The 25193-nt window shown below is 42.4% G+C and overlaps 2 protein-coding genes across 7 annotated transcripts in view; one reads left to right on the forward strand and one right to left on the reverse strand.

The window, feature by feature from the left end:
* akt1 (v-akt murine thymoma viral oncogene homolog 1) overlaps positions 1-3356 on the reverse strand; it is a 45305-nt gene extending 41949 nt beyond the window's left edge. The window contains exons 1-2 of one of the 5 annotated variants that reach the window (XM_061844744.1): positions 3104-3356; positions 2122-2180 (exon numbers count right to left, since the gene is read on the reverse strand). The gene's annotated coding sequence lies outside the window, so the exon portion shown is untranslated. Of the gene's footprint in view, positions 1-2117; positions 2181-2996 lie in introns of all 5 variants that reach the window. The other 4 variants (XM_061844745.1, XM_061844741.1, XM_061844742.1 and 1 more) reach the window with 4 other exon arrangements.
* A 10891-nt stretch (positions 3357-14247) lies between these two features.
* On the forward strand, positions 14248-21357 carry zbtb42 (zinc finger and BTB domain containing 42). 2 transcript variants are annotated; one of them, XM_061844393.1, is made up of 2 exons: positions 14248-14627; positions 16292-21357. In XM_061844393.1, exon 2 carries the CDS (start codon positions 16306-16308, stop codon positions 17911-17913), a length of 1608 nt encoding a protein of 535 aa, XP_061700377.1. In that variant the 5' UTR covers positions 14248-14627; positions 16292-16305; the 3' UTR covers positions 17914-21357. The 2 variants fall into 2 exon arrangements, with proteins under 2 accessions (XP_061700377.1, XP_061700378.1); XM_061844394.1 differs by lacking the exon at positions 14248-14627 and adding an exon at positions 15262-15397.
* Positions 21358-25193: the final 3836 nt, after the last annotated feature.

The following is a 25193-nucleotide window of genomic DNA, read 5'->3' on the forward strand; positions in this document are numbered from 1 at the left end:
AATTGCCCGAGGTGTGATTGTGACTGTTTGTCTCTATGTGCCCTGCGATTGCCTGGCAACCAGTTCAGGGTATACCCTGCCTCCTGCCCGTTGACAACTGGGATAGGCTCCAGGACTTCCCGCGACCCTCGTGAGTATAAGTGGCAAAAGAAAATGGATTGATGGATAAATGGACATCCCGATCTTTGTAGTTCCAGATGAGTATTTTTTTTTTTTTTTAACAATTCTTAATGTTAAAATTTTACTTAATCTGCTTGTACAGTTATTCAAGGTGTCATGACACCCAAGCTTTGACCGCAGAAAGAGTTTCAATGATTATTTTTTTACAACTTATAAAAGACCTGTTTGAAAATATGGCCAAATCAGAGATGGACCAGCAATGCAGAACCGAATGAATACAAATCCTCAATTCTTATGCACCTAAACTACCGGCCGCTCTACATGTGGAGTGTCCTGAAAAGCTTCCTGTGACTATTTAAAGATTCAATAACGAATCTTTCTTCTTGACCCGGTTGTATATCCGAGCAAGATCAATTGACTAACTGCTATCAGTGTCTCAGGCTACAATGTTCACAGTGCACTGTCACAAACTGAAGAAGGCTACGCTCGTGACGCCAACAGTGGGCGGCCATTGTGAGAAGCGTATCCTCAGTGATAAGGTCTGAACTCCTTTGGCACAAACAAGCACAATACATCTGACTGTGCAGAGGGACAGAAATTGTAACAGCATTCCTCAGATTCTGCATGCGCCTGATGGCACATTTGCGTCAGAGCAAAAGGATTCGGTGGGAGGCGGCTGGTATTTTCTAAATAGAACAGCCAATGCCAAACAGTCACCGGCTGCATCATGACGCCTGAGTGTTGTGTCTTCCGCTAGTCATATGGCAAGTCCCCATGTGCACACAAAGTGGACCGACGTAGTCTCATGACCAGAAAAAATATTTGGACAAAGGGCCTAAAAGGGTTTAACATCCCTGAGAAACACTGCATAGGGCAAAAGGGAAACTGTTGATTAAGGCTGATACTAACGATTATTTTAATAATCGATTAATCTGTCCGTTTATTCCTATTAATCGATGAATCAAATTTTTTTATTCCATCATTTCATTAAAAAACAAGACAATTTTAAGCTGATGGTGCAGAAAATGCAAAAACAACAAATGATTACATTAGTTTGAAGACTAAAATAATGCTAAAAACCATCAGTGCAAAACTGCAACCCCACTGTTTGTCTTTTTAAATGCCTCGATGTTGGCACAAACGTTAAGACATTTTTGTTTGCCACCACCCTTGAGTACAAGCACTTCTTCGTGCGCGTTCTTTATTGGTTTTCAACGGTTTCTTCTTCGGGCTCGGCAGACTGCAGGCATCGAAAATAGGAACCGAAATGCTTAAATTTGAACAATTCAGTAAGAACCCCAAAGATAGTTCCGGTTCTGATCGGTTCTCGAATCCCAAGCCTAGTTACTACTTTGGTCTTTAACATCTGCCAGAAAATTGGCCAAAAAATGTTTACATTGTTTTCCAAAAGAAGGCGTTTGCAAATGTCTTCTTATTTTGATGAAACACGATACTAAATATAGGTACAGACTGAAAACCATATAATCCAAAATTCCAACACTTTTTTTAATTTTTAAAGGTAACAATAATAAAGTTTTTTTAATCATACCAATTATCAGAGGCCGGGATAGCCTGATTATGAGTTACAACAGTGGTGTCCAAACTATGGTTTGGGGTCCGTTTGCGACTCGCTGTTTGTTTTCCTAACAAACAGCATATACTAAAAAATATCTGAAATGGCCTACAATGGTGTGACACCAGTGACCCCTACTACGAATACTACTACTAAGACTGATTTTATATTGAGCATTTCTGGAGCCTATGCAAAGATAAAAATAAACTATTTATAAATAAAATACTGAAATTAGAAAATGTATCTTTATTATGGTCGATAAAGATTCAGTAATTCCGTTTTAAAAGCCAAAATTCTTTCCGCCGCTTTCTGCTTCATGACAGGATCCGTTTTGTGAAAACAGCACGCTAACGATCTTCATGTAAAGCAAGTACGTTTTTGGAGAAAGTAAGTTTAAAGTAAGTTTTAAAAATTCTCAACTTACTTACTTGATCGGCGTTCTTTTGGTCCTTGACGTAGAGAAGGGATTTGGTTGCTTGGGTTTATTCTAGTGGGGATGAAAAAATATACGTATAACAACTTGATGGATTGGTTTTAGTATGTTTAATGAAATAAAATTAATTTAAATGATTTGTTAAGATAAAGTGAAAGAATTTCAAAATGGCCTTTCAGTTTTCTTTATGGAGCAAAATGTGTGGACATCCCTGAGTCAGGATAATAAGAAAATAACACTGCCACAGCCTGTTTTGGCGAAACCCCTTACAAAAATGTTACGTACCAGCACATTGTTATAGTAGTTCACAAATAAAAAGTTGCCACATTGCCAAAAGTGGGTGTTGGAGCAGAACAACAACATGCTAAGAAAGCTAAGAGAGCTACGTGTGGCTCGTACAGTATAAAGCGTAAAACAGTGTTCAGATTAATGAATGGGCCGCACGCTGGTTCATATCATTAGTTTTCCCTCGTGGGTCATAAAAGTACTATAAAACAGCATTTAGCAGGGAGGCAAAATTTAAAGTTGCAAATAAGTGGGCCTGAGGGCTGTGTCTCAAAAAGTGATCATTGTCAGAAAGCAAACATCTGAAGAGACCTTCACTGTTGCTTGTGGAAAATACACCATTACGCTACGGTTCGTTTTCGAAACTCGCACGTCTCCGTGAATTTAACGGAACTTTGACAGCCACCGGGAGTCTCGGGAAAGTAGCACATTTGCAGCCTTGCGTGAAGCGACAGAAAGGATTTGGGGCCTAGCAGGGCAGCTTGGGTGAGAATAACCGCATCCCATGTAAGCACAATGGGGACATACCCTGACGAGCTGTCGACCTCTTGTAGTTAACCATGCGAAGGAAACGCGGCCATTTACCTGAACGGGAATTCAACAATGTATCCTTCTCATTCTAGTGAGATGATTCGGCGGTATTTTAAGTTGAAAAGTCCTTCAACAATGTGGACAAAAGTGCTCTCATTTACTCCGTTTCTCTTGCCTTTCTTCCACTACACCTCCCAAACGCGCTGTCTGCAATGCCTCAGTGGCAGGTCGCTCTCCCGGGTCCTAGAGCCGACCTATCAGAAACAAGCAAACACTGCCATTGCTCCTGCTGACAAAAAAAAAAAATCAGTACAGTAAATGTTTTTAGAGGTGCCTCTGTTGTGTGCGCGCGTGTGACCTTGATGAACTTTGGTGTCGTCAGCGTGAGACTGCGCAACAGTTTTACAGAATAAAATGCCTCTTCAGGGAAAAAAAAAGCCTTTTCTCGTAAATTAAAAAAAATATATATAACCAAAAACAATATGTTCCCAACTTTTTTAACGATGTGAATTGACTAAAGAAAATTGAAATAAAAAGAAAGAAAAAAATTACTTCAACTGTAATTATTGATTTTGAGTGGCAGAGGCTAATGATTTTTAGGCTTACACAAGACGCATCATATTCACCAAGAATCATTATTGAAGCCAACATAATCAAAAAAAATATCCTGAAGAAGCCAATGCATTGGGAATATCTTGGTTCTTGGATTCTGTAGCAGTTCAGATTCCTCCATGTCTCGCATACCCCCCCCACCCCTACCCCCACCTTTACAACCCCCAAATCTCAATCAAGATTGACTTTTCCTCTCAGTCTCCTTTTTGTCATGTTGTCATCTGCAGAGTTAAGCCTTTGACAACGCAAGTAGAAAATACAGATATCTCCTTTCAAATGCCAGAAGGAAAATTAAACTGTTGTCGGAAGGATACTCAAAATACAAATAGCTGCAAATACATCCATCCAATTTCTTTGCCGCTTATCCTCACAATGGTTGCGGGGAGTGCTGGAGCCTCTCCCAACTGTCCACGGGCAGAAGGTGGGGTACACCCTGAACTTGTTGCTACCCAATCGCAGGGAACATGACAGACAACAGTCGCACTCACAATCACACCAAAGGGCAATTTTAGAGTGTACAATTAATGTTGCATGCTTTTGTGTGATATGGGAGGCAACTGGAGTGCCTGGAGAAAACCCACGCAGGCACGGAGAGAACATGCGAACTCCACACAAGCAGGGCCGGAATTGAACCCAGGTCCTTAGAACGGTGAGGCCAACACTTTACCAGCTGATCCACCATGCCCCTGCAAGTACAGTAACTTAGTAATTGTACTTTTTCTACTTCCTACCTCTGTCTATCACCAATGTAGATTTAATGAGTTTAATAAAAGCATTTGATTGTGATGTTATTTTTGTGATGCTGTGTGGTTTGTGACTTTGCATCTCAATGCAATACTGTCATCCAAAAAAATTTTTAATTTGTGATTCAGGAATATAATCCACACACCTGGAATCACTGGTTTGCAAAATTTGAAATCAATCTTTATGATCATCAGACCATCAAAAAGATTCAGTTAGATCTTTATTGATCAGCATGTAAATCACCTTAAAACAGCAGGAAATGTTGGTCTTCAAATCCTGCTTGTCTTGGTATTTGTCTGCAAAAAAAAAAAAAAGAAAAAATGGAAAGAATGACAGACTTAAGTTAAAATATTTCTCATCAACCAACTTTCCATGAGGTCACTTGCGCTAATTTCACATCCTGGTTAATCCTGATCTTAACATTTCCAGTATAAAATGTAAAAATTCAAATTCAAAGTCATCACTGATGCAGTGTTCAATTATAGAACTATGACTGTTTTCATTAGTGGCTGCTATGGACAAAGAGTTTGCCCCAAAATAAAAAAGGAAGGGGAGGGGGTGGAACCATGCTTTTATTTCGGAGTTGCTGCGAGGTGGAAATGGTTTCTGGCATTTCCTAACAAATCCACATGAGCCATGCCGAGGGGCTCCGAATCAAATATAACCTCTCTTGCCGGGGCAGCAGTATGTCTCACTAAACTTGACTGAACTGCATTCAGTATTTGCTCTACAACTATGCAAGCGCTCTCCCCTCATTCTACCCTCACTTCAATCAGTTTCTTTTACACTTAACAAACCGTATCCAAGCAAAGGTTTTGTGTTGTTTTTATGTCTTGCAACACATTATAACAGTGAACGAGTACTCGTTTGTTTTCAAAACGTCGGAAAGACACAGAAGTGAATGCCAACGAATAAAGGAGTTGAACTGGGACAGGTACAGGCAGGCCGCTGCAGTTGGTTCAAGGTGGTACTGGTAACAGATACAGTACTCTCACTTTCATTAAGTCCTCAGATGACTCAGATAATGTTAACCCCTAAAAGGCATTAGTTTGCATTCATTCATTTGTAGTCATAAAAGAAGAGTGTTTTGATATATACTTTTATTCAAACTTGTATGACAGTTAAGAATGTCAAACTATAAAGGTAGAGGTTATCAACATGGTGCCCGGGGGCAGCCAAGTAGCCCCCAAGGACCATGACGAGCCACCAGGCCTAATGGAAAAATTGGGATTTTCTTGAAATTTTGTAGTGATTATTTGAAAGTGTAAACAGATCTATAGATTATATATTGTTTATATTGTTCTCTCCTCTCTCTCACAGTTGCTCAACCCCTCTATCCTGTTACATTTCTGTTTAGCCGCCGTCCCTCTGCTCTGTATCTCCATCCCAACCCAAACAGGCGAGCCAAATGTTTTCCTTACAGAGCTTGGGTTCTGTTTGAGGTTTCCTCCATAGAGGGATGTTTTCCTTCCCTCCATCACCACGTGCATGGTCATGTGGGTTTCAGTTGGTTTTTGTATACACAGCATACACTATTGCCAGAACTATTGCGTCACCTGTCTTGCCTCAGATATGAATTTTAAGTGATGTCCCATTCTTAATCCACAGGGTTTTATATGGCGTCAGCTCCCCGGTTATAACATCTTTCACTCCTCTGGGAAGGTTTTCCATAAAGTTTAGGAGTGTGTTTATGAGTCGTTATGACCATACATACATTTCCTTTTCTAAAAGGTTGGTGACCCCTATTATGTTGCATAAGTTCCAGATGACCCTGGAACAGACTATTTTTATTTTCATTAGTTCTAACAGGCAGCGTCCCTGTTCAACCTTTAGAAGTTCCTCTCTACAGTACACTGTATTTGGTAAACAACAATATGAGAACAGAGTAGTAGAGCCAGCTGCTGGTGTATACATAAGGGCCTCTGCCCTCAGCCTCTTTTGTCATTTCCCTGCTTTGTCACTCAGACTGTCATGTGTCGAGCTGCCCCTGTCACAAACCGAGAGAAGAATGAGGGGATCCCATATCTTTTGCTGTTCAGCAGTGTTCTTTGCTTCCTCCTCATTCACCCCCCCTGCCCTCATATATGAAATCGCGTGACTTTTGTTTACCACGCCATATAGCCGGTCAAGCTACGCATTGCTCAATGGTAAGTCGGTTGGAGACGACACGGAAATATGTCTTGTATCACGACGCCCAGAGTCTTGTCCGATGCCATCAGATATTTAGAAGGTGAAAAGAAACGACGGTACGTGGAAAAATTCGATAAATTTGGCATAGAGGACCCATATTTCATGCTGAAATCGATGTTTTTGCCGATAAGAAATTGGACTGTTAATTCGCTTCCACCTGTCGGGACAACAAGATATACACATGGATCTGGTGAGTAAGTCGTTGAGATTTACACGGAAAAGTTTGAAAGCGTATAAAAGTCTGGACGCATACGAATACTTTGTTGCTAGATCTGTTCTCATGAGGAATAAATCCCACATAGTGACGGTTTTGAAGGCTTGTGAGCGTGGAAGTGTGTTTGGTGACACGTTAACCTTTGCCAGAATCCATCGATCTTTTCAGCTAGTATTCAAAACAAATACCAATATTTGAATAAATGAACCATGGTTTTACACAAACTCGCATTCATTAACTATGATTGGGGAAAAAAAAGAGGACGGAGTCGTCTCCATGGAACGTACATGGACGCGATTGCGGTCACACTTAACCTCCGTAAACCTCTGTGACAGTTTTGGTTTTAATACACATTGTTCTCAAAAGAGCCAATTTAACATTATATATACTTCTTGGTAATTTGAGATTAGGAAAAATAACTCCTACCTGAAATTAGGCAATTGCTACACAGGCGTGTGTGTATTTTAGTTGGGAACCATCCATCATGTTTAATTGCCGAAATCCATCGATATTTTCTGGTCTTTTCAGCTGGTATTCCATAGAACAATCTTTTGAATATCTGTCTCATCTGTTGTGACAACCAACAGCACAACAGGTCTCGTTTCTTGTAAATATTCTCCTCCGGTTCAATGTCTCCCACAATGTACAGCAGCTCTGTTTTACCGGCTAGATAGATAGATAGATAGATAGATAGATAGATAGATAGATAGATAGATAGATAGATAGATAGATAGATAGATAGATAGATAGATAGATAGATAGATAGATAGATAGATAGATAGATAGATAGATAGATAGATAGATAGATAGATAGATAGATATTTAGTGTGGTTCGGACAATGTCACCAAGCAACACTTGTGATGCTAATTTGGGGACCCCTTGTTTGAAAATGTCCCTATGGTCATATTATTTGAATTTTTTTCCAGGGGAACAATTCATTTTTTATGAGTATTTTATTTAAACAATTCGGGTGAACCACAATTCAAAAGCAATGCCTGGTTTTAATTGGGCAGTTTTCATTACATTTACATTTACAATTACATTTGTTACCAGTTGGTTTATTTCATGAACAGAGGGGTACCAACAATTTTCTTCCATGTGTTTGTGTGACTGGTCGGTGGACCAGTCACAAGGGAAATTCACAACAATAGCAGCACCTAGTCACAGAAAGGCACAGCGATGTTCTGCGTAACAGGAGTGAAATTTCATTTCAGGCTGTTTAAGTGATCCATATTTCACAAAAAAAATGTAGAGACTATTTCTATATTTTTGAACAATATAATGCATATTTCAGACAGATAAATGCCCATCTGTACAGTTAAATGAGACCCAAAACAAGAGCTTGGAATACAACAATGCTCAATTGAGGTGTAAATTGAAAATTCCACTTATTATTGTTGTAGTTTGCTCTTGCATTGAACTGCGCTGCAAGTGACACTAAGCAGGCACAATAAATAACATGTAATTCACTCGATGATGTTACCAAAAGGTAGATATGTACAGAAGATCAAACTCTGTGCAGATATCAATCCATATACTCTCCACAATGATGCACTTTCAAAGGATCTGAAAGACTTCCCTGAAGGCTCCGTCACACCGTGACGTTCTGGTCAATGTTCTCTGAACATTTCAATCGTTCTATTTTTCAGCGTTCTCAAATGAGGATGACACATCTGCCGTGTGACTAACGTGTGTCTAACGCACGAGAAGCGTGTAACAGCGACCAAATAAGATACCCCTAAAAACCATTAGCGTGTGCTAACGTGGCACTGGCGCGCGACGAGCGATTTGTCAACGTTAGACGAGCGTGTTGAGCGTGTGACTAATGGGTGAATAACGACAGAATAACATTTTGCTGGCGTGTAATTTTTACAGTGGAACGGTAACGAAAACGTTGGAAATTTCATAGTCACTTCAGTTGTTCTCGTGAGTTTGAACAGTCAGCATCATGCAGCCTAGACGAAATAGCAATGTCTTTGGAGGAAAAAGAACACCAGGAGGAAGAGCACGTCCGAGCAGTAACGCACCATGTGAAACCCCCTGGAGATCCTACACCATGAAAACCCCAGTGATGACGGTCCGACGGTAACAAACGATAAGTAATAACCAAGTAACGCTAGAGTAACGACTGACTAACGATAGCCAAACGCGTGCAACGCTCGGCGAACGTTAGTAAAACGTTCCACGGACGTTCTTGAACATTCTGCAGCGTTTAAAATTAAACGTTGATGAACACTTTTCTCGGTGAGAACTTTTGTGCATGTTCAAAACTTTTTTTCCGGACCGGTGTTCTCTACCGATTCCCAGCGATCATTGACATTCACTCGCTCTTCTGGCGCTATCCCGGCGGCCACGGGCGACTACCGTTTCCTCAAAAGCTATAGAACGCTGACCAAAACGTCATGGTGTGATGGGGCCTTGAAGTAGAATATCCAAACACTACAAATACACATGCTTACTGATCAGATGATGATGATCACAACAGACTTTCAAATAAAAATTTGCCTTGTGTACTTGGGCTTCGTTCAGATCTGCACGTTGTATATTTGCAAGCCACTTTTGTTGCCGTTTATTTTCGATAACTCCATTGTGTCTTCTCCTTCATGCAATCTAATGTTTGGAACACGGAAAAATCGCTTCCCAATGTCTCTGTTTCTGCGATTTCCACATCTATAGATGCAAAAAAAATCGGGCATGATGACTATTGACACCTGACTGCTTGTCTGCAACAATGGCGGTCAAGTACTCCGATGAACAAGCGTGCCATCGCGTGCAACCCAATCATAATCAATATTGAGAAAAGCTCTAGTAATCCTTCACATTTAGCTTAGAGAACAAATAAATTGCAAAGCCAGGTTCACACTTTTCCATCAGTCCATCTCTTCATTTTCCATCACATTGAGTCTCCATCAGGTGAGCAAGAGCCTATCCCAGCTGAATTGGAGGAGTGGATGGGTTGCCAGCCAATTGCAGGGCACATTCAGGCAAATAAACATTCAAGCTCACATTACCACCTCGGAGCAATTTAGAATCTTCAATTAACCTAACGTGCGAGATTGTGGGATGTAGAAGAAAGAATGAGTAACTATGTGATGTACTAACTCAAAGGATTTTTGTGTTAGATCGCAAGAGAATGTGATATATACCTAATGATGCACATTTTTGCATTTAAAATGCTACTCTGTTGTTGCCAAGCGACTATAGAGACATGAGCCATTGTAGATGTGTGATTGGTTTGGACTGATGTTTTCCACCTTCCACAGTCCATTTGCAATAGCTTGTGTAGCACTTAAAACAGCAGTCCAAATTCTCCTGGGGGATTTTAAATTAGGATGCATTACAAGTCCCCTCAACCCCACAGCGCAGTTCAAGCCCACCCTTATATGAGGAGACTGTGAACTGGTGAGGTCAGTGATGTGCTTCCACTGTGGCTGGATGGCTGCTGGTTGCTTGGCCGGTCAGGCACCAGTGGAATGCAGGGTCTTTTGTTTGTCTGCGAGAGGAGTGGGTCAGGGGGAGAATGCCATTGATGGTTGCAGAGAGGAAGAATGAACCTCCAGGAAGTGTTTTCTCACTCTGCCTACTCCCCCACTCTCATTCTCTTTCCATCCTTCCCTATCTTTCACTGTGTGTGAGAACCTTTCTCCGTGCTGAGGCCACAGTCCCGGGGCACAACCACTGCTTTGTCTTGCCCTGTGAACACACACCCCTCCTTTACTGTGCGCCCAAGTTTGCCAGGGACATGAAAACACACGGTGTCTGCTCTTATTCTTATCTGCATTGATGGTGCACGTTGAATGTTTGTTTTCCCTATACATCATTTGCCTCAGGCACCATGCATCTTTGCGCAAGTGCCTCAGAGCTGTGTTGCTTGTCTTCACGCAGACACGGGTGAAGTTATTCATTTTTACCAGTCACAGTGAGACTAAAAATGGAATAAAGTACGTTGACGAGAATCTAGCCGGTGGCCCCTTACGACCGGTGGCTGTCGCGTCCCGTCACATTGCTCATTCCCCCCTCTGTCAGAACGCTGGGAGGAGCTGCAAATGGTCCTTTCAAAACACACGACAGCTGGAACACAGGGCAAAGGTGACAGAGGCTGTTGGGGGAGCTCTAAGAGGCATGGGGAGGAGGAGAAAAAGGGGGGCACAAGATATGAGCAGCTGCAACCTCAACTGTTTCTCCCCTGTGCTGCCATCTTTTGCTTTTACCATCACCCGACAGACTCTGGAAAATATTTTAATTACTCAAGAGGTTAAGCAGATTTGAGACTTTCCTCCCTCCACATAAATCATCACTTGTGTCTTAAGACTGTTTGGGCTATCATGGCCAGGAAAAACAAAGCCAGTGGGTGGTTTGATGCCAGGGAATTCCTCGACTCAAAGCAGGATTAGCGAGAACGGCCCTTTAAAGTTCCCAAAAGCACTGACAGTCCAAATTACAATGCATGATTTATCATTCTTTTCAAGCAACAAATTCTTTGTGACCATAAAATTTGTCTTTCATCCACTGATGATCTCAAAGCCACAACCAAATCTTTGTAGCAGGGGGTTAGTTCATTTCACATTTTAATGGAAATGTAGGATTTCCCTTAAAAATAAAAACTTCAAGTTCATTCTCAAAAAAAAAAAACAGCCCAAAAAAATTCAGCAAAAATTATACATCAAATTAAATCATATACTGCACATTCAAATTTCAAAACTTGAAGTTTGCAACCCTGTATATACAATTGAAGGCAGACGTTCACATACGCTAAGCAAAAACACATTCCATTTTTTGTCTCACTGTCCAAAGTCAAATCAGACTAAACCTCTTATGTTTCATGTTAGTCAGGATCAACAAAATTATTTAATTTTGCTCAATGCCACGATAATGAGAAAGCTCATTTCTTTGAGGTGTGGCCTTAAATACATAAGCAGGTGTGCGGCCAATTAACTCACGTGTCGTAAGTTAACCTATCACGATTTCCAAAGCCATGAGCTCATCATCTGGGCTTGGTATATAGTACTTTTTGTGTATGTAAACTTTTTAACCCTAAGAAAATAATGTAAAATTCACAAAGAATTTCTCTTAAGTAAATGATTTTGGGGATCCTGGCTGACATGAAAAATGAGAGGCTTAGTCTGATTTGACTTAGTTATTATTACTCATTACTTATTTGACACACATTTATACACGTTTAAACACATAAGTATAGATACATATATATGGACGATCCAAACATATCTACAGGGTGTGTAGAGTGGGTGCGTTTGAGTGTTTGGCTTTTAATCATCATGGCTTTCTCTCTCAAAATAATAAAACAAAATAAGCAAACCTAATGAAAAGTGGTTGTTAAAACAACAAGTTAGAACTTAATTTTAATGTCAATGCATTGTTTTCTAACAACCACCTCTCCAAGATGGCCACAACATAAGGACGTGTTCGCTGGGCTACCACCAGATGTTGGGATCTCCGGTGTTCATTTCTATGGCTGCAGCAGCCAGGTTAAGCGACGAACCAATTTGGCTGCCACAGTGGTGTGGGCAACGTTACCATCAAAGGCAATGCATGTCTATTGAAAAATAAATCATAACTTCATCAGCTCGCTATTACATTTCATCAGCTTTTATTGTTTTGTCAGTGTTCAAGCATGTGTAATTATAGAGAACATTTGAAGAAAAAAAAAAGCCCCAAAAATATTTACGTGTATCAAAGATTAGTCTATTCTTAGCACTTGAAAGAACTGAACGATTCGCTGAACCAAACTTTTGAATAAACCATTTGAGAAAATTTAGAAAGAAATGGTGTGCCTATCCCTATCGTGGGTGAGCTGAAGCCTATCCCGGATATTTTTGGGGGAGAAGTGGGGAAGAGCCAACAGCAAACTTGATATAATTTTACAATAAATAACATTAATTAATAATTGTAGGATGTTGTAAATGCAGGTCGGTGCTTCTGATAGCGTTTGGGCCATTAGAGACGGCTGAGAAGCCATTCAACTTCACAACACTGGTCTTGACTCCCGCTGAACCCCTGACACTGACTCACGGAACCAACTGGGGTTCAACTGAGCCCAGATTAAAAACAACTACACTACAGTCAAGACATTACTCGATTGCAACTGTGTTACAGCAGCTTTCCTTTTCACAACCATCAATAAACTTTTGGCAACTGAGGACAGAGGAACTCTCTTTCATTCTTGCTTGATGAAGAACTTGTGCGACAGTCTGGGGTCTCCCTTCAAGAATTCTCCATCCATCCATCCATCCATCCATCCATCCATCCATCCATCCATCCATCTTCAACACCGTTTATCCTGGTTTGGGTCGCACCGCGCTGGAGCCTATCCCAGGTGACCTCGGGCGATAGGCAGACTACACCCTGAACTGGTCGGCAGTCAGTCGCGGGGCACATCTAGCTACAGACAAGCATTCGCACTTACATTCACACGGTCACTGATTTGGAACTGAACGCACGCTGCCCACACCAAATTCATTGTGGTGTGTACCACTACACCATCAATGACCATTCTATTATTTTGTACTTCATATTGCGCCGCACATGTTCATTGTCTGTGCTATTGGCAGTCACGTTGGTCGCCAACTGACAACTATAAATTGGAAATCCATACATGTGCGTGTGTCTGTATGTGTGTGTGGCTCTCTCATGTTATAAATTGCCACTAAAGTGATTTTCTAAAAAAAAATCAAATGATTCAGTTCAGCACAATGAGTTCTATTTCACGCTAGTTCAGGGGTGTCAAACTCATTTCTATCCCGGGCCACATTGTAGTTAGAGATTCTGTCAGAGGCCCATTATGACTGAAAGCATGAAAATCTTTAATTGACCCATCATATTTACACATGAAATTTCTGAACTAGTTTTGGAATCAGAAATCAAGGGTAATGGGTTTTTCAACAATTTTTGATGTTTGGTAACGCAAAAATGCTTGCAATATCTCAACGCCATCATTTATAATGGGACAATTTGAAATTTTGGTCCACATTCTACAAAAATCATGGAAGTTGATACACATGATTTGCCTTCGCAGGCCACATAAAATCACCTGGCGGGCCGCATCTGACCCCCAGGCCTTGAGTTTGACACCTGTGCTCTAGTTCACCTCATTCACATGTAATCCTATCAAAATATTTGTATTCAGATATTTAGGTTCAATTTAGTTCGAATTTTACTGGCTAAGGACTGTATACCGGTAACCTCTGTTTGGTTTATGATGAATATACTGTACTGTATAAACTGACTACACGACTGTACGCAATTTTAATCTTGGTCCTTTGTAAGGATTTGGTGAGGCAGGTATTTTTTATTTATTTCATTTTGAAGTGGCACTTGGTGTAAACAGTTTGAAAAGACGTCTACGGTAGCCTGGAAGTACAAAAAAAAAATATGGACTTGTTTCACACTAATAGTGACGAACATATCACGAACTAATAACAAAACAGAAAAGACGAATCACAATAAACACTTTACAAAACATTTTAATAATTCAAGAAAAAAAAAAGACAACTTGGTTGACCGTGCGGCTGTGGAGCCCCTCTTCCGGGTGCACAGAGCAGACAGGTGTTTCCAGCAGGGAGCCAACGGATGTTGCCAGCCTCCACTGCTACTTGCTGCCGCGGTGTGAGTTCTCGCAGTAGTACACAAGTTTCTTGTCGAGGGCCGGCTGTTGTCGCGAGATCTGGGGGCAGCCAGCACGATCAACCTGCTGGTTGTCACACTCGCACACTAACAGCAGCCACCCAGCAGCCGAGCGAAACCAGCGAGCGCTGCCTGCCTTGCCTGGCCGGGAATCGGACACAACGCCGGAAGATCCGACGGGGGGGGAATCCAACATCTGGCCGCACATCATGATTTAAAGACGTCGAGGTGCCTAGGTGGGCCAAAGAACACGTTCGCATCGGGGGAGAAGGCGGAAATAAATGTAAGTAAGCAGTTTTCTTGCGTTTGGGCGCTGCGAGGAAGCGAAAGTTGAACGATCCACTTGCCCCTTGGCTGGGTTCGTTTTGGACAAGTTTTTTCCCCCTTTCGTTTCTTACGAGGCTCCTTCTAAATGCGTCTCCCGACACTTTTGGGCCACACTGTGTCGTCTCACTTGTATCTTTTCCCCATACGGGAGGCGTCAAACTTTTAATAACCTATTAACTAAGTACAGCACTAACTTCTCGTGGTAATTCGAAGTCCGAAAGTCGAAGTACTTGTATTGTCATCCTCACGCTGTAGTTTAATTTTCTTCACTTCTTCTTCCGACTGTTAACAGTCGCTCGAAAAAGTGAGCTGGGCCGCCGCTGTCTTTACACTTTGGGGTGTGTGTGTGTGTGTTTTTGGGGGGTTTGTTATAAAAATGGTACGCAAGTGGTGTGCTTTTGGACAGCAAAGGGGTAACATATGGCATAAGGGGAGCACAGCTGGAGGTAGCGTTTCCATTGCGGTGATGTCAGAGCAGCTGACTCCACAGCTTGCAGTGTAATTAGCAAACAGAGCAAGCAGTTTACCCACTCATCCCCCCCCCCACCCCCACTTTTTTAACACTCCTTGTCCGGTGGACGACTGCTATCATTTCCAGTCCCGCTTGCTTGTTCTGTTAACGCAACTCTCCGTTAAGAAACGTTTTGTGCATGCAAAAAAATCTTTCTGGAGGCTCAAGAAGTGGATTTTGAAACTGGGAACCCACTGAATCATTACGGAGAACGGGTGAGCCCACTTTGATGCAGCTGGGAAAAGGCTCCATAAAAGTTGGAAGATGCACGTGAATATGGGCTGTATATGACTGCAATTCATTCCGGATGAATTCAAATTGAATTTAGGGACGTTTCGCAACATTTTTCTGTTTAAATTTACTCATGCCTGCATTTTGTGTGTGTGTGTGACTTCTATAATTTGGCAATTTCAACTGCACATGCAGTCAAAACTGAAGTTTTCTTTCCATGGGATTTCATTTTGAAATTTGAAGGCATTTTACTCCGATTACTTCTTGTTTAAAAGTATGTGTTCCAAATCCACCTTTCAGTGTTTGTACTTATCAGCCTTTCATAGAGATTATAGTGAGGGATGTGATGCTTGGACTTTTTCACAATTCCAACAGGATCTTCTTCTTTTCCTTTTGCCTTTTCCCATTAGGGGTCGCCACTGCATGTAATCCTTATTTATTCAAAACTAAGTATTCCTTCAGGGGAATTCAGTTTTAAACTTAAACCAGTAATATGTACACCGATTCAGAACTGTCACATTCATATCAACTTTATAAAGGTTTCCAAAATTAATCTGCACAGAAATACTTTTAAATAATGACCTTTTTGTTATCAGACTTGGTAGTAAATACAGTGTCTTGTGTTATGACTAAGGTTTGAAACTGTTACTACAGGATATTCACCCCAAACTAAAGTGTTCTTTAGTAGGAAATTCCTTTTCAAACTGCACAATCTCTGTTATTCAGGCTTTCATTATAAAAATGTTGCTCAATTTGGCCAAACGAGTCATGTGCGGTCAAAGTTTTTTTTTTAATCTAATAGCTCGCAGTCTCAGCTCTATCTTTGTTGTAGCCCCAATTTGTTTACCCACAGTCCTGTTTTTCCTGTTTTCCATCAGGTTATGAGGGAAGAATGGAGTTCCCAGACCATAGCCGGCAGTTGCTGCAGTGTTTGAGTCAGCAGCGTCACCAAGGTTTCCTGTGCGACTGCACCGTTCTGGTCGGGGAGGCTCGTTTCAAGGCGCACAGAGCCGTGCTAGCTTCCTGCAGTATGTACTTCCATCTCTTCTACAGGGACCAGCTAGACAAAAGGGACGTTGTGCATCTCAACAGTGACATTGTGACAGCGCCGGCCTTCAGTCTCCTCCTTGAATTTATGTATGAGGGCAAGTTGGAATTCAGCACACTTCCAGTGGAGGATGTGCTGGCCGCAGCGAGCTACCTCCACATGTACGACATCGTCAAAGTGTGTAAAGGCAAGCTGAAAGATAAGGAGCTCTCCTCGCTTGACGAGAAGATCGGTGAGGCTTTCGGACTCAGCTGTCTGGAGCGGGACAATTCCTCGGACGGTGAGCTGCACAGTGACAAGCGGCTCGGGAGGCGACACTCGCGGAGGCTCCCGGGGGCCCCCTCCCCGACGGAACAGTTTGACGCGGACAAGAGTGAACCGGGCCTCGCTGTCAGTGACTGTGAAAGGTCTGCGCAGAACAGACAGAAGGCAAACGGTCACTCCGGCAGGTCCCCGCACCTTGTAGGTGTCAATTACGTGTCAGCAGAGGCCGAGCCGTGCGTCCCAACAGCTGGAAAAACAAAAGCTGATGTCAGTAGTTCCACCCTATCACTGTCCCAGAGGTCCCGGGCTTCGGATGACATGGACTGCGCTCTGGATTTGTCTTTCAAGCCTCTGTCTAGCAGAGATCCCTTACAGGCCTCCTACATCTCGGGACAGCTGGCCCTCGACAGCCAGCAGCAGGGCACTGAGCCACTTGTTAAAGATGAACACGACTTGCTGTCAGAGCAGGAGGACAGTGAGCCCATGAGCCCTGAGACCCAGCGCTTTGGGAATAGTGCCAGGAGCTCAGTGGTGACAGGGTTCGCTGCCCTCTTCCCAGGCAACAACGGCTCCACCGCCGCCCTCCTCTCCCAAGAGGAAGACCTGATAGACGAGGAGGGGGAGGCCTACGGGGGGAGGGAGGGCGCCCCCGGCAGGGAGGTGGCAGCGGCGGAGGCGGCGGAGGAGAGGAGGGCTCGACTACTCGGGGACAGCGAGGAGGAGGAAGAAGACGACTTGGCCTCTTCGGACATCTCCACTTCCAGCGGGGTGCTCCTGCCCGCGGGGCAACAGGCGTGCGTGTGCCCCCTCTGCAGCAAAATCTTCCCTAGCCCGCACGTCCTGCAGCTGCACCTCAGCTCGCACTTCCGCGAGAAGGACGGCGCTCGCTCCAAGTTGTCCCCCGACGGCTCGGTGCCAACTTGCATGCAGTGCAACAAGACCTTCTCCTGCATGTACACCCTAAAGCGGCACGAACGCACACACTCGGGCGAAAAGCCGTACACCTGCGGCCAGTGCGGCAAGAGCTTCCAGTACTCGCACAACTTGAGTCGCCACGCGGTGGTCCACACACGGGAGAAGCCGCACGCGTGTAAATGGTGCGAGCGCCGCTTCACCCAGTCCGGGGACCTGTACCGCCATATCAGGAAGTTTCACTGTGGCCTTGTTAAAACACTTGCCGTCGGATAAAACGCATTTACCTGTGCCGTCACGGCCCCACAGTGTCTTTTCACACACTGGCAGTTTGGATTCTACCCTACGTGGCATTTTCTTGACATAGAAACTTTAAGAAAAACTGTCCCAGATTGGCAAACAGCATCGGTGTGGAAGCTGGACAAAGTCGATGATGCACTTGTTTGTTTGTTTTTTGTCTTGTTTGTGTTGTCTTTATTTGAGGAGCTGAAACACATCCTGGGGGCACAATACAGGATGCTAACATTTGTTTATACAATCGACTATTTGTGCACATGGGAGATCAGAACCGTCCGTTTTCCTACTTTAATACTATTATTGATATTATTTATTTGGGTGTTTGTATTGTAACGAGTTTAATATTTCGAGGCAGCGAAACTAATGAAGATAGACTACTGGAATATTTTCCATGGAAGTTTTTAAAGGTCAACTTTCAAGGATATGTGATAAATATATTATGTACATTATTGTATTTTGCCTTAGAATCACCTGTCCTTTTTTTTTTAAAATCAACGAATGTGAAGTAATTGAAGAAATAGTCTAATTGCTGCTTAAAAATTTATATTCAAACAAGTGGCACTAAGCGAGAGTTCACGCTTATAACACTTGTGCCTCTTTAAACTTCACTTTTGTGTACTTCTTGGAGAGTGATCTATCACCATGCCTTTTGTCAAATGCCCTCCCACATACCAGAGGATAACAAAGGTAATTGGCAGCACTGGAATTCTAATTGATCCACGAGTGCCCTTACGAGTGCGTGACCCAGCTATGTAAATGACGCTCTTATCGTGAAGTTGTTATTGATTGTCAAAGAAGTCAAACAGTAGACGGGTGTTGTTATTTCCTGGTATTGCAGCAGAATAAACAAACCCAGTTCTTAGACACCATTAAGGGCAAAGGAGGAATTTTCGAGACCGGAGATAGACAGGTGGATCATCGGAGCCGTGCCATTCTGCTAAAGCTACTGACTTTCGTTTGAATTTCGCATTCGCGTGCTCACCATAGCTTCTTACTGTTTGTGTTACTACTGATGATGACGATGAAGCCTTTAGCGATTTAAAAAAAAAAAATGTCCGTGGGCATGAAGGAGTTCAACTCATTGCTGAATAGCTTCTTTTTTTTTGTCAAATCTGTCCTGAGATGACTTGATCTGAATTTATTTATTAGCTTGGTTCAGGGTTTACTGGAAGTGTATATCAATTAGCTCAAACGTTGGTACTCATTCACTGGTATTGGGGCTACCTTTTTTTTTTATTTCTTTGTGCAAATCAAGTTATTGTAATTGTGTTTTAGTAGAGAAATGTCAGTCATATGGAACCTAGAGAAGCACTTGTTTTTAGCATGCGTAGTTTCAACACTATTTCCTAGGCTGCTGTTACAATTGGTAATATTTAATGTAAATATATATTCTATTTATGTGTTTTAACACCTGTGTGGTGGAGGGAGTCAAGTGTCTTATAAAGGTTGCAGCGTCTTCCGGGGGTGGGCTCGACAGTTAAGTAGACTGCAAACAAACTCAAAGAAGTTTGTTCCTCTAGCTCTGCTGTTCTGCCACAGGAAATATTTTTTTTCCCCACAAGCACAACCATCGTGAGTTGGCATTGACCACCTATAGAAATGAGACAATAATGAGCATTGTCTGTCCAACCCCAACCCCCACTTCTACAGAGAAGTCCCAGGTAGTTCTCAAGAGATCATTGTGTATCTCCCTCTGAGCAGGGGGGGGACGCACGTTTCTCTTAGTGCTTTGCTGTATTGAATGGAGGCATCGGAATGTGAGAAATGTATTTGGGCGAAGGGAAACCAAGGAGACTGTAAACAGGTGTATTGTTTGGAGGCATCAAAGTCCTGCACCCCCCCCCTTCCCAGCCCCAACCCTCCCACCACACAGCATGCAGTTAGATAAATGCTTCATTGTTCTACTGAGAGGAGAGACAGTTGTGATTTGATTGCACATCTATAAAGAGATTATCTGAATTATCATTGCATCCCATGTTCCCTGTAAACAGCGAGAATACAAAGTTCTCAATCAGTTGCACCTTTGGACCCCATGTTTGCCACTTTTTAGAATATTAAATGACTAAAAATGAAAAATCTAACAAAATAAGACTACATTTTTCACTCGTTTCATTGCATGTCAATAGATAAAGAGTGGCATTGGATTTACATGAAATATTTGTCAAAATAAATGGACTTTGACTTGCTGTTTGCCATCCAATGTTGGGTCCTGACCCACCAGTTGCGTAGCACTGTTCTAGACGTATTGAACCTGAAACTGAACAGGAACATATTCTGTCACCTTCTTTCAGGACTTCACTTGTGAGTTTTCACTATGTTTTAATCCTTTGGTTGCAGAATTTTGCTCAAGCATCATTGGTAACAACACATCTTACACTCCTTCAGTTTAACCACTTTCGTGAGCACAGCTATTCCATGTACATGCTTCTTGTGTAATGTTAATAATGTACTTTATACAGGCAGGAACATGATGCAGGCTTGGTCAGGCCTTTCTTGATATTTGAATGTACAAGTGTATAAAAGCGGGGGGAGGGAGGAGTAACAATGTAAAGATTACCACTTCTTTTTGTAGCTGTTATTTAAAGCTCCAGGATGTTCACCGACTGTGCCTTGTCGACACACAAATAGGTGTTGCATCTGGAGGAGCCTCCGTTTGTACTTCACGTACTCGCTCGTGTTCACACAACAGCACCCCGTATCGAAACAGAACGCAACCCGTTGTTTTCACATCGTGTTACATTCATTTACTTTCTGCTGCTTAGTGCGAGGTTCCCCGGGGATAGTCAATTCATTGTGTGAATAAATGTTTGGAGGTGTTAAACTGAGGACAAGCATTTGTATGCGTGCACGCGTTTGTGAATGTGAGTTGTGGGCTCCAGTAGCTCTTTGGGTCATGTCACTGACGGATGTGAACTTCAGAGATTCTCATTGTTGTGTTTTCATGGAAACAAAAGGCTATGTTTTCCGAAATCATGCTGTATGATTTTGAGGTCAGACAATGACCATTATCCAACACTGGAATGTCATCCTCTGTTGCAGGTTCCAACTGTGAAATTATGTAAGATCACAAGAAATATTTATTACTGTTTGTTTCTCTTGCAGCCTCTTGACTTTTAATTTGATTACATTGCCTGGATGTCGAAACGACGGCCATTTTAATAGACTAGAAGTGCCATTAGAATTTAATATAAAATTGTTTTGGAATAAGAACAATATATTTTATAGCAATTGCTTCAGTGTTAGTGGAGTAGAGATTAGAGGACAATCTTTGATTAGATACTGAGGCAATTTACGGTGCATTTTACTGGATTGCGCCTTTTCTGTGTGTGTGTGTGTGTGTGTGTGTGTTTGTGCCGTGGAAATGAGACAATCTGGATTTAGGACTTTATAAAATTATGCATAGAATTAAATGGAACAACTTTCTGTCTGTGTGGATTTCATTGATTTCAAAACAAAACATCCAGTAACATTCAACACATACTTGGAACTGCATACAATTGAAGTAATGTTTATTACAAAACAAACTATTTGAGTGCTAATAACCAAGATTTTAAACAATGGGCCAGCTATTGTATTGTATTGTGAGAGTTGGCACATCAGTAAGGAATGTGTTATATCATCTGGCCAGTTTGCACATGCAACATTATTTCGTTGTCCAAATAAAAGTGCATCACATGTTTGCTTCTCAGCATAAGAAGACACTGTTAGGAAATAATAATAAAATTCATCACAATTACTACTATACACAGTGGACTTTTTAAGCAAAGGGTTAAAATACAGCAAACTATTCATGTCACAATATATATTAAAGTTACAAATAATGGTAATATGGTTGTCCAATATCCAAGTACTTAAAGATCATTTTGACCAATTTTAAGTGAATGTTACTATTGTCTCCCAAATACTGTAAGTGCTCTCAAAATTTCCTGTACCTTTTTTCTTACCCCTGAAATAAAGCCCAGTACTCTAATTGGACAACTTATATGCTATGATATAAATGTTCCTGTTTTGTATTACTACTGCTATAGATAAACTATCAAGCCCAAGGAAGGAGCACTCATTTCATCACCAACAACACAAAGTGTGCACGTTCCACACTTGCTGTCCAGTCTATGTACGTAGAGATAAAAGAATACGATAATACTGCCTGTCCAAAAATGAGCTCAAGGACAAGAATGATTTTAGGACAACCATCTCTTTTGTCGCCAATTCTGCAAAACACTGCCAATGATTAATTAAACTGCAGTGACACTAGTGTGTTTGGAAAACTCGTATTAGCAATTGTGAGAACTTTTTCAGTCATTTCTCACGTGCAGCATGAAAGCAATCCAGCTGCTCCGCTGTGTGATCCCAGTGGGGATGGCCTCCGATTCCCACCACCCTCCCGCCTCCTAGTCCCAGTGTGCCCATTCTGGGAACTGTATATAGACAAGGGGGCAGCATCCAACTGCCTCCCCTGCCCCCAGCTCCCCCACCTCCACAGGCCCCGAAACTGCGGCCCCAGACCCTCGGCCTCATCCCTCTACTCTATTGTGAGCGTGGGTAGTCGCTCAGCCAGACTATTGTCTGGCCCCGCTCCCCAGCACGCACTTTGTGCACAAACAGACGACACAGCGGCGCTGGCCAGCCAGCTCAAGCAGAAAGAAAACAATGTGCTCCCAAGATCATTCATAAACAGCCAGCCAGTAAATAAGAGCCTGATGCGCTGCTACAGTCGCTGTGAACCTGCACAAAGAAGCGCAGCCTGCTGCAGCAGCTCACATCTGCCTGATGGGATCCAGAGCTGAGAGTGGCTGTGTGGTGTGTGCACATTTCTTCTGGCGCAAAAACACTTCACATGGAAAGCAAGAGGCCATGTGATAGAGCTTAGCTGCAGGGTGACGAGCTGGGATATGTGCAGTCTAACGCTACAGTGTAATAAAACATTCCTGACCAAAGCCTGGCTCATTTGCCTCTGTGTGCGTGTGTAGAGGTACTTGGGAGAAGTTGAGAGGAAAGTACTAAGTGTCCACCGTCTCAACAAGACCAGTGGTGGGAGCCCTTGACCTCTAAGGGGACGGGCTGCCAGGGACAGCTGGTGTGGTCTGTTTTTATTTATTTATTTGGGAACAAAAGACAGGTGGTCACACTTGAAAAGGGCACACAAATATGTTCCCGTGTGTTTGTGTGGCGCCCACACGCACGCACACACACACACACACACACACACACACACACACACACACACACACACAGTAGTAGAGGAGTCATCATTAACTCACATGCATCGGGCACTTTTTCTTTCTTTCTTTTTTTTTTAAGGGAGTCATTTTGGACTAAGAGAATTCAAGTCACATTGGTCTCGAGAAAATGTAACCAGAAGTGCCTCATCAATAACACATGGATGGTGAGAGATGCTGTTACTGAGGTGAAATGCAAGACAAATACTGGACTGTACATCAGTTGAAGAAGATAAATGCAGTTTTAATGCAGGACGACATTTTAGCAATCCGCAGATACTGTACAATGCAAATTTGTGCCCAAGTGGCTGTGAACAATATAGAGATGATTTCATAGTTTAAAAAAAGGACATTCTCATGATACTCAAAAAAACCCAAAAAATTCTTAAATGAAAAATTAACTCAGAAGTCTGCAGAAACATTTTGCGTGAAGAAAGATGCCATCAACCTGATTGGAAGATACTTCATCATGCAGCAAGATAATGCTCCATGACAACAAATATGTCAATCAGGGGCAAGAAGTGGAAGGTATTAGATCACCAAAGACATAGGCAAGACAGAAACCCTATCGAGCATGCATTTTACCTGTTCAAGAGAGGACTGAAAGGAGGTTCCCCCCCATGAAAAAAAAATCACTGAAAGAAGCTGTGGTGAGAGCCTGGGAAAAAGCCTCACAAAAGAAGAACTGATGTTTGAGGGTGTGGGCTTTAGGCAGATACTGCAGGCAAAGGATTTGCAACTACCTATATACTGGAACAAGTCCAAGTCTTATTGTTATTTGTGCATCATATCTAGATATAAACACATGGGGAGAAAAAAAGCTGAACTATGTCTTTTCTGATATTCAGATTTTGATGTTGAGACCAAATGTTTTCAGTCTACAGCAAAAATAAAGAAATTTGCCTCACCGTTATAACATTATTGCATCACAGTGTACTCTATATTTGACACACTATGTCCTTATCCACCTGTACAATCACTTCAAGAGCATGAATATGTTCTTAATTTTCCTTTTTAGGAGCGGCTCGCAGCACCAAGACAGCCTGCCCTTGGTCCACTGTACAGCTGTCACTTGCACGCACTCTTTGACTCATATTTATAGCAGCAACATCATTGGACTTGACGCTCGCCCCAGACCACAGCTGGTCTCCCCCAAAAAGAATAGCTGAACGACAAAGCCACGTGCTCCCACTGCCTGCCCGCAGTCAGTCTGGCTTGGCGGCTTGTGGGCATTTATGCCCCCCTGCCCTTCTTTTTGCAGACAAACAGCCACACACGTAGTGGGATGTATCCACACTGATGATCAGACAGCTGCATTGTCTTGTAAACTCATCACATCGCAATGGCGTCAACAGGAAGCAGGACCGTCAACATCCAATGGCAAACGTTCGTACATGTCGGCCACGGTGTACGTCACTTGGAGGGACATACTCTGTTCTGAAGTCAAATGGGTGCCAGCATAAAACTTTACGTAACTGCAAAGCCAACATCTAAAGAAAGCATGTGCAATGTGGCATTAAAATAAAATTACACGTTACAATGTTGCCCTGTGATTGGCTGGCAACCAATTCAGGGTGTACCCTGCCTCCTGCCAGATGACAGCTGGGATAGGCTCCAGCACTCCCGCAACCCTCATGAGGATAAGCGGCTCAGAAAATGGATGGATGTGACAATGTTACCGCTAGAGTGAAAACCCTCACTGATGGGGCACATCAGGATAAAGAGCTACTTGTACACTATCATCATCATCATCATCATCATCATCATCACCACCATACAAATTAAAGTGGGAACTTTTCAAAATGAAAGTCTAGTTATCCTCCTACCTTGTAAAAGTATACAGGCAGATCGACAAGAGTAAAATAAATGTTAGCATAGCATTTGCTACGTCTATTAAGGACACATATCCACAGTCAGTGCAAAATAGAAACTCAAATAAATTTAAATTTACTTATTTAACTGTCATTCAGTAGCTTGGCATTGAAAAATAATGAATATACAGTAGATGAGGTTAGCATTAGTCTGCACACACAATTAGCA

Source organism: Syngnathoides biaculeatus, chromosome 15 (genome assembly GCF_019802595.1).
Source record: "Syngnathoides biaculeatus isolate LvHL_M chromosome 15, ASM1980259v1, whole genome shotgun sequence".
In the NCBI taxonomy this organism is placed as follows: domain Eukaryota; kingdom Metazoa; phylum Chordata; class Actinopteri; order Syngnathiformes; family Syngnathidae; genus Syngnathoides; species Syngnathoides biaculeatus.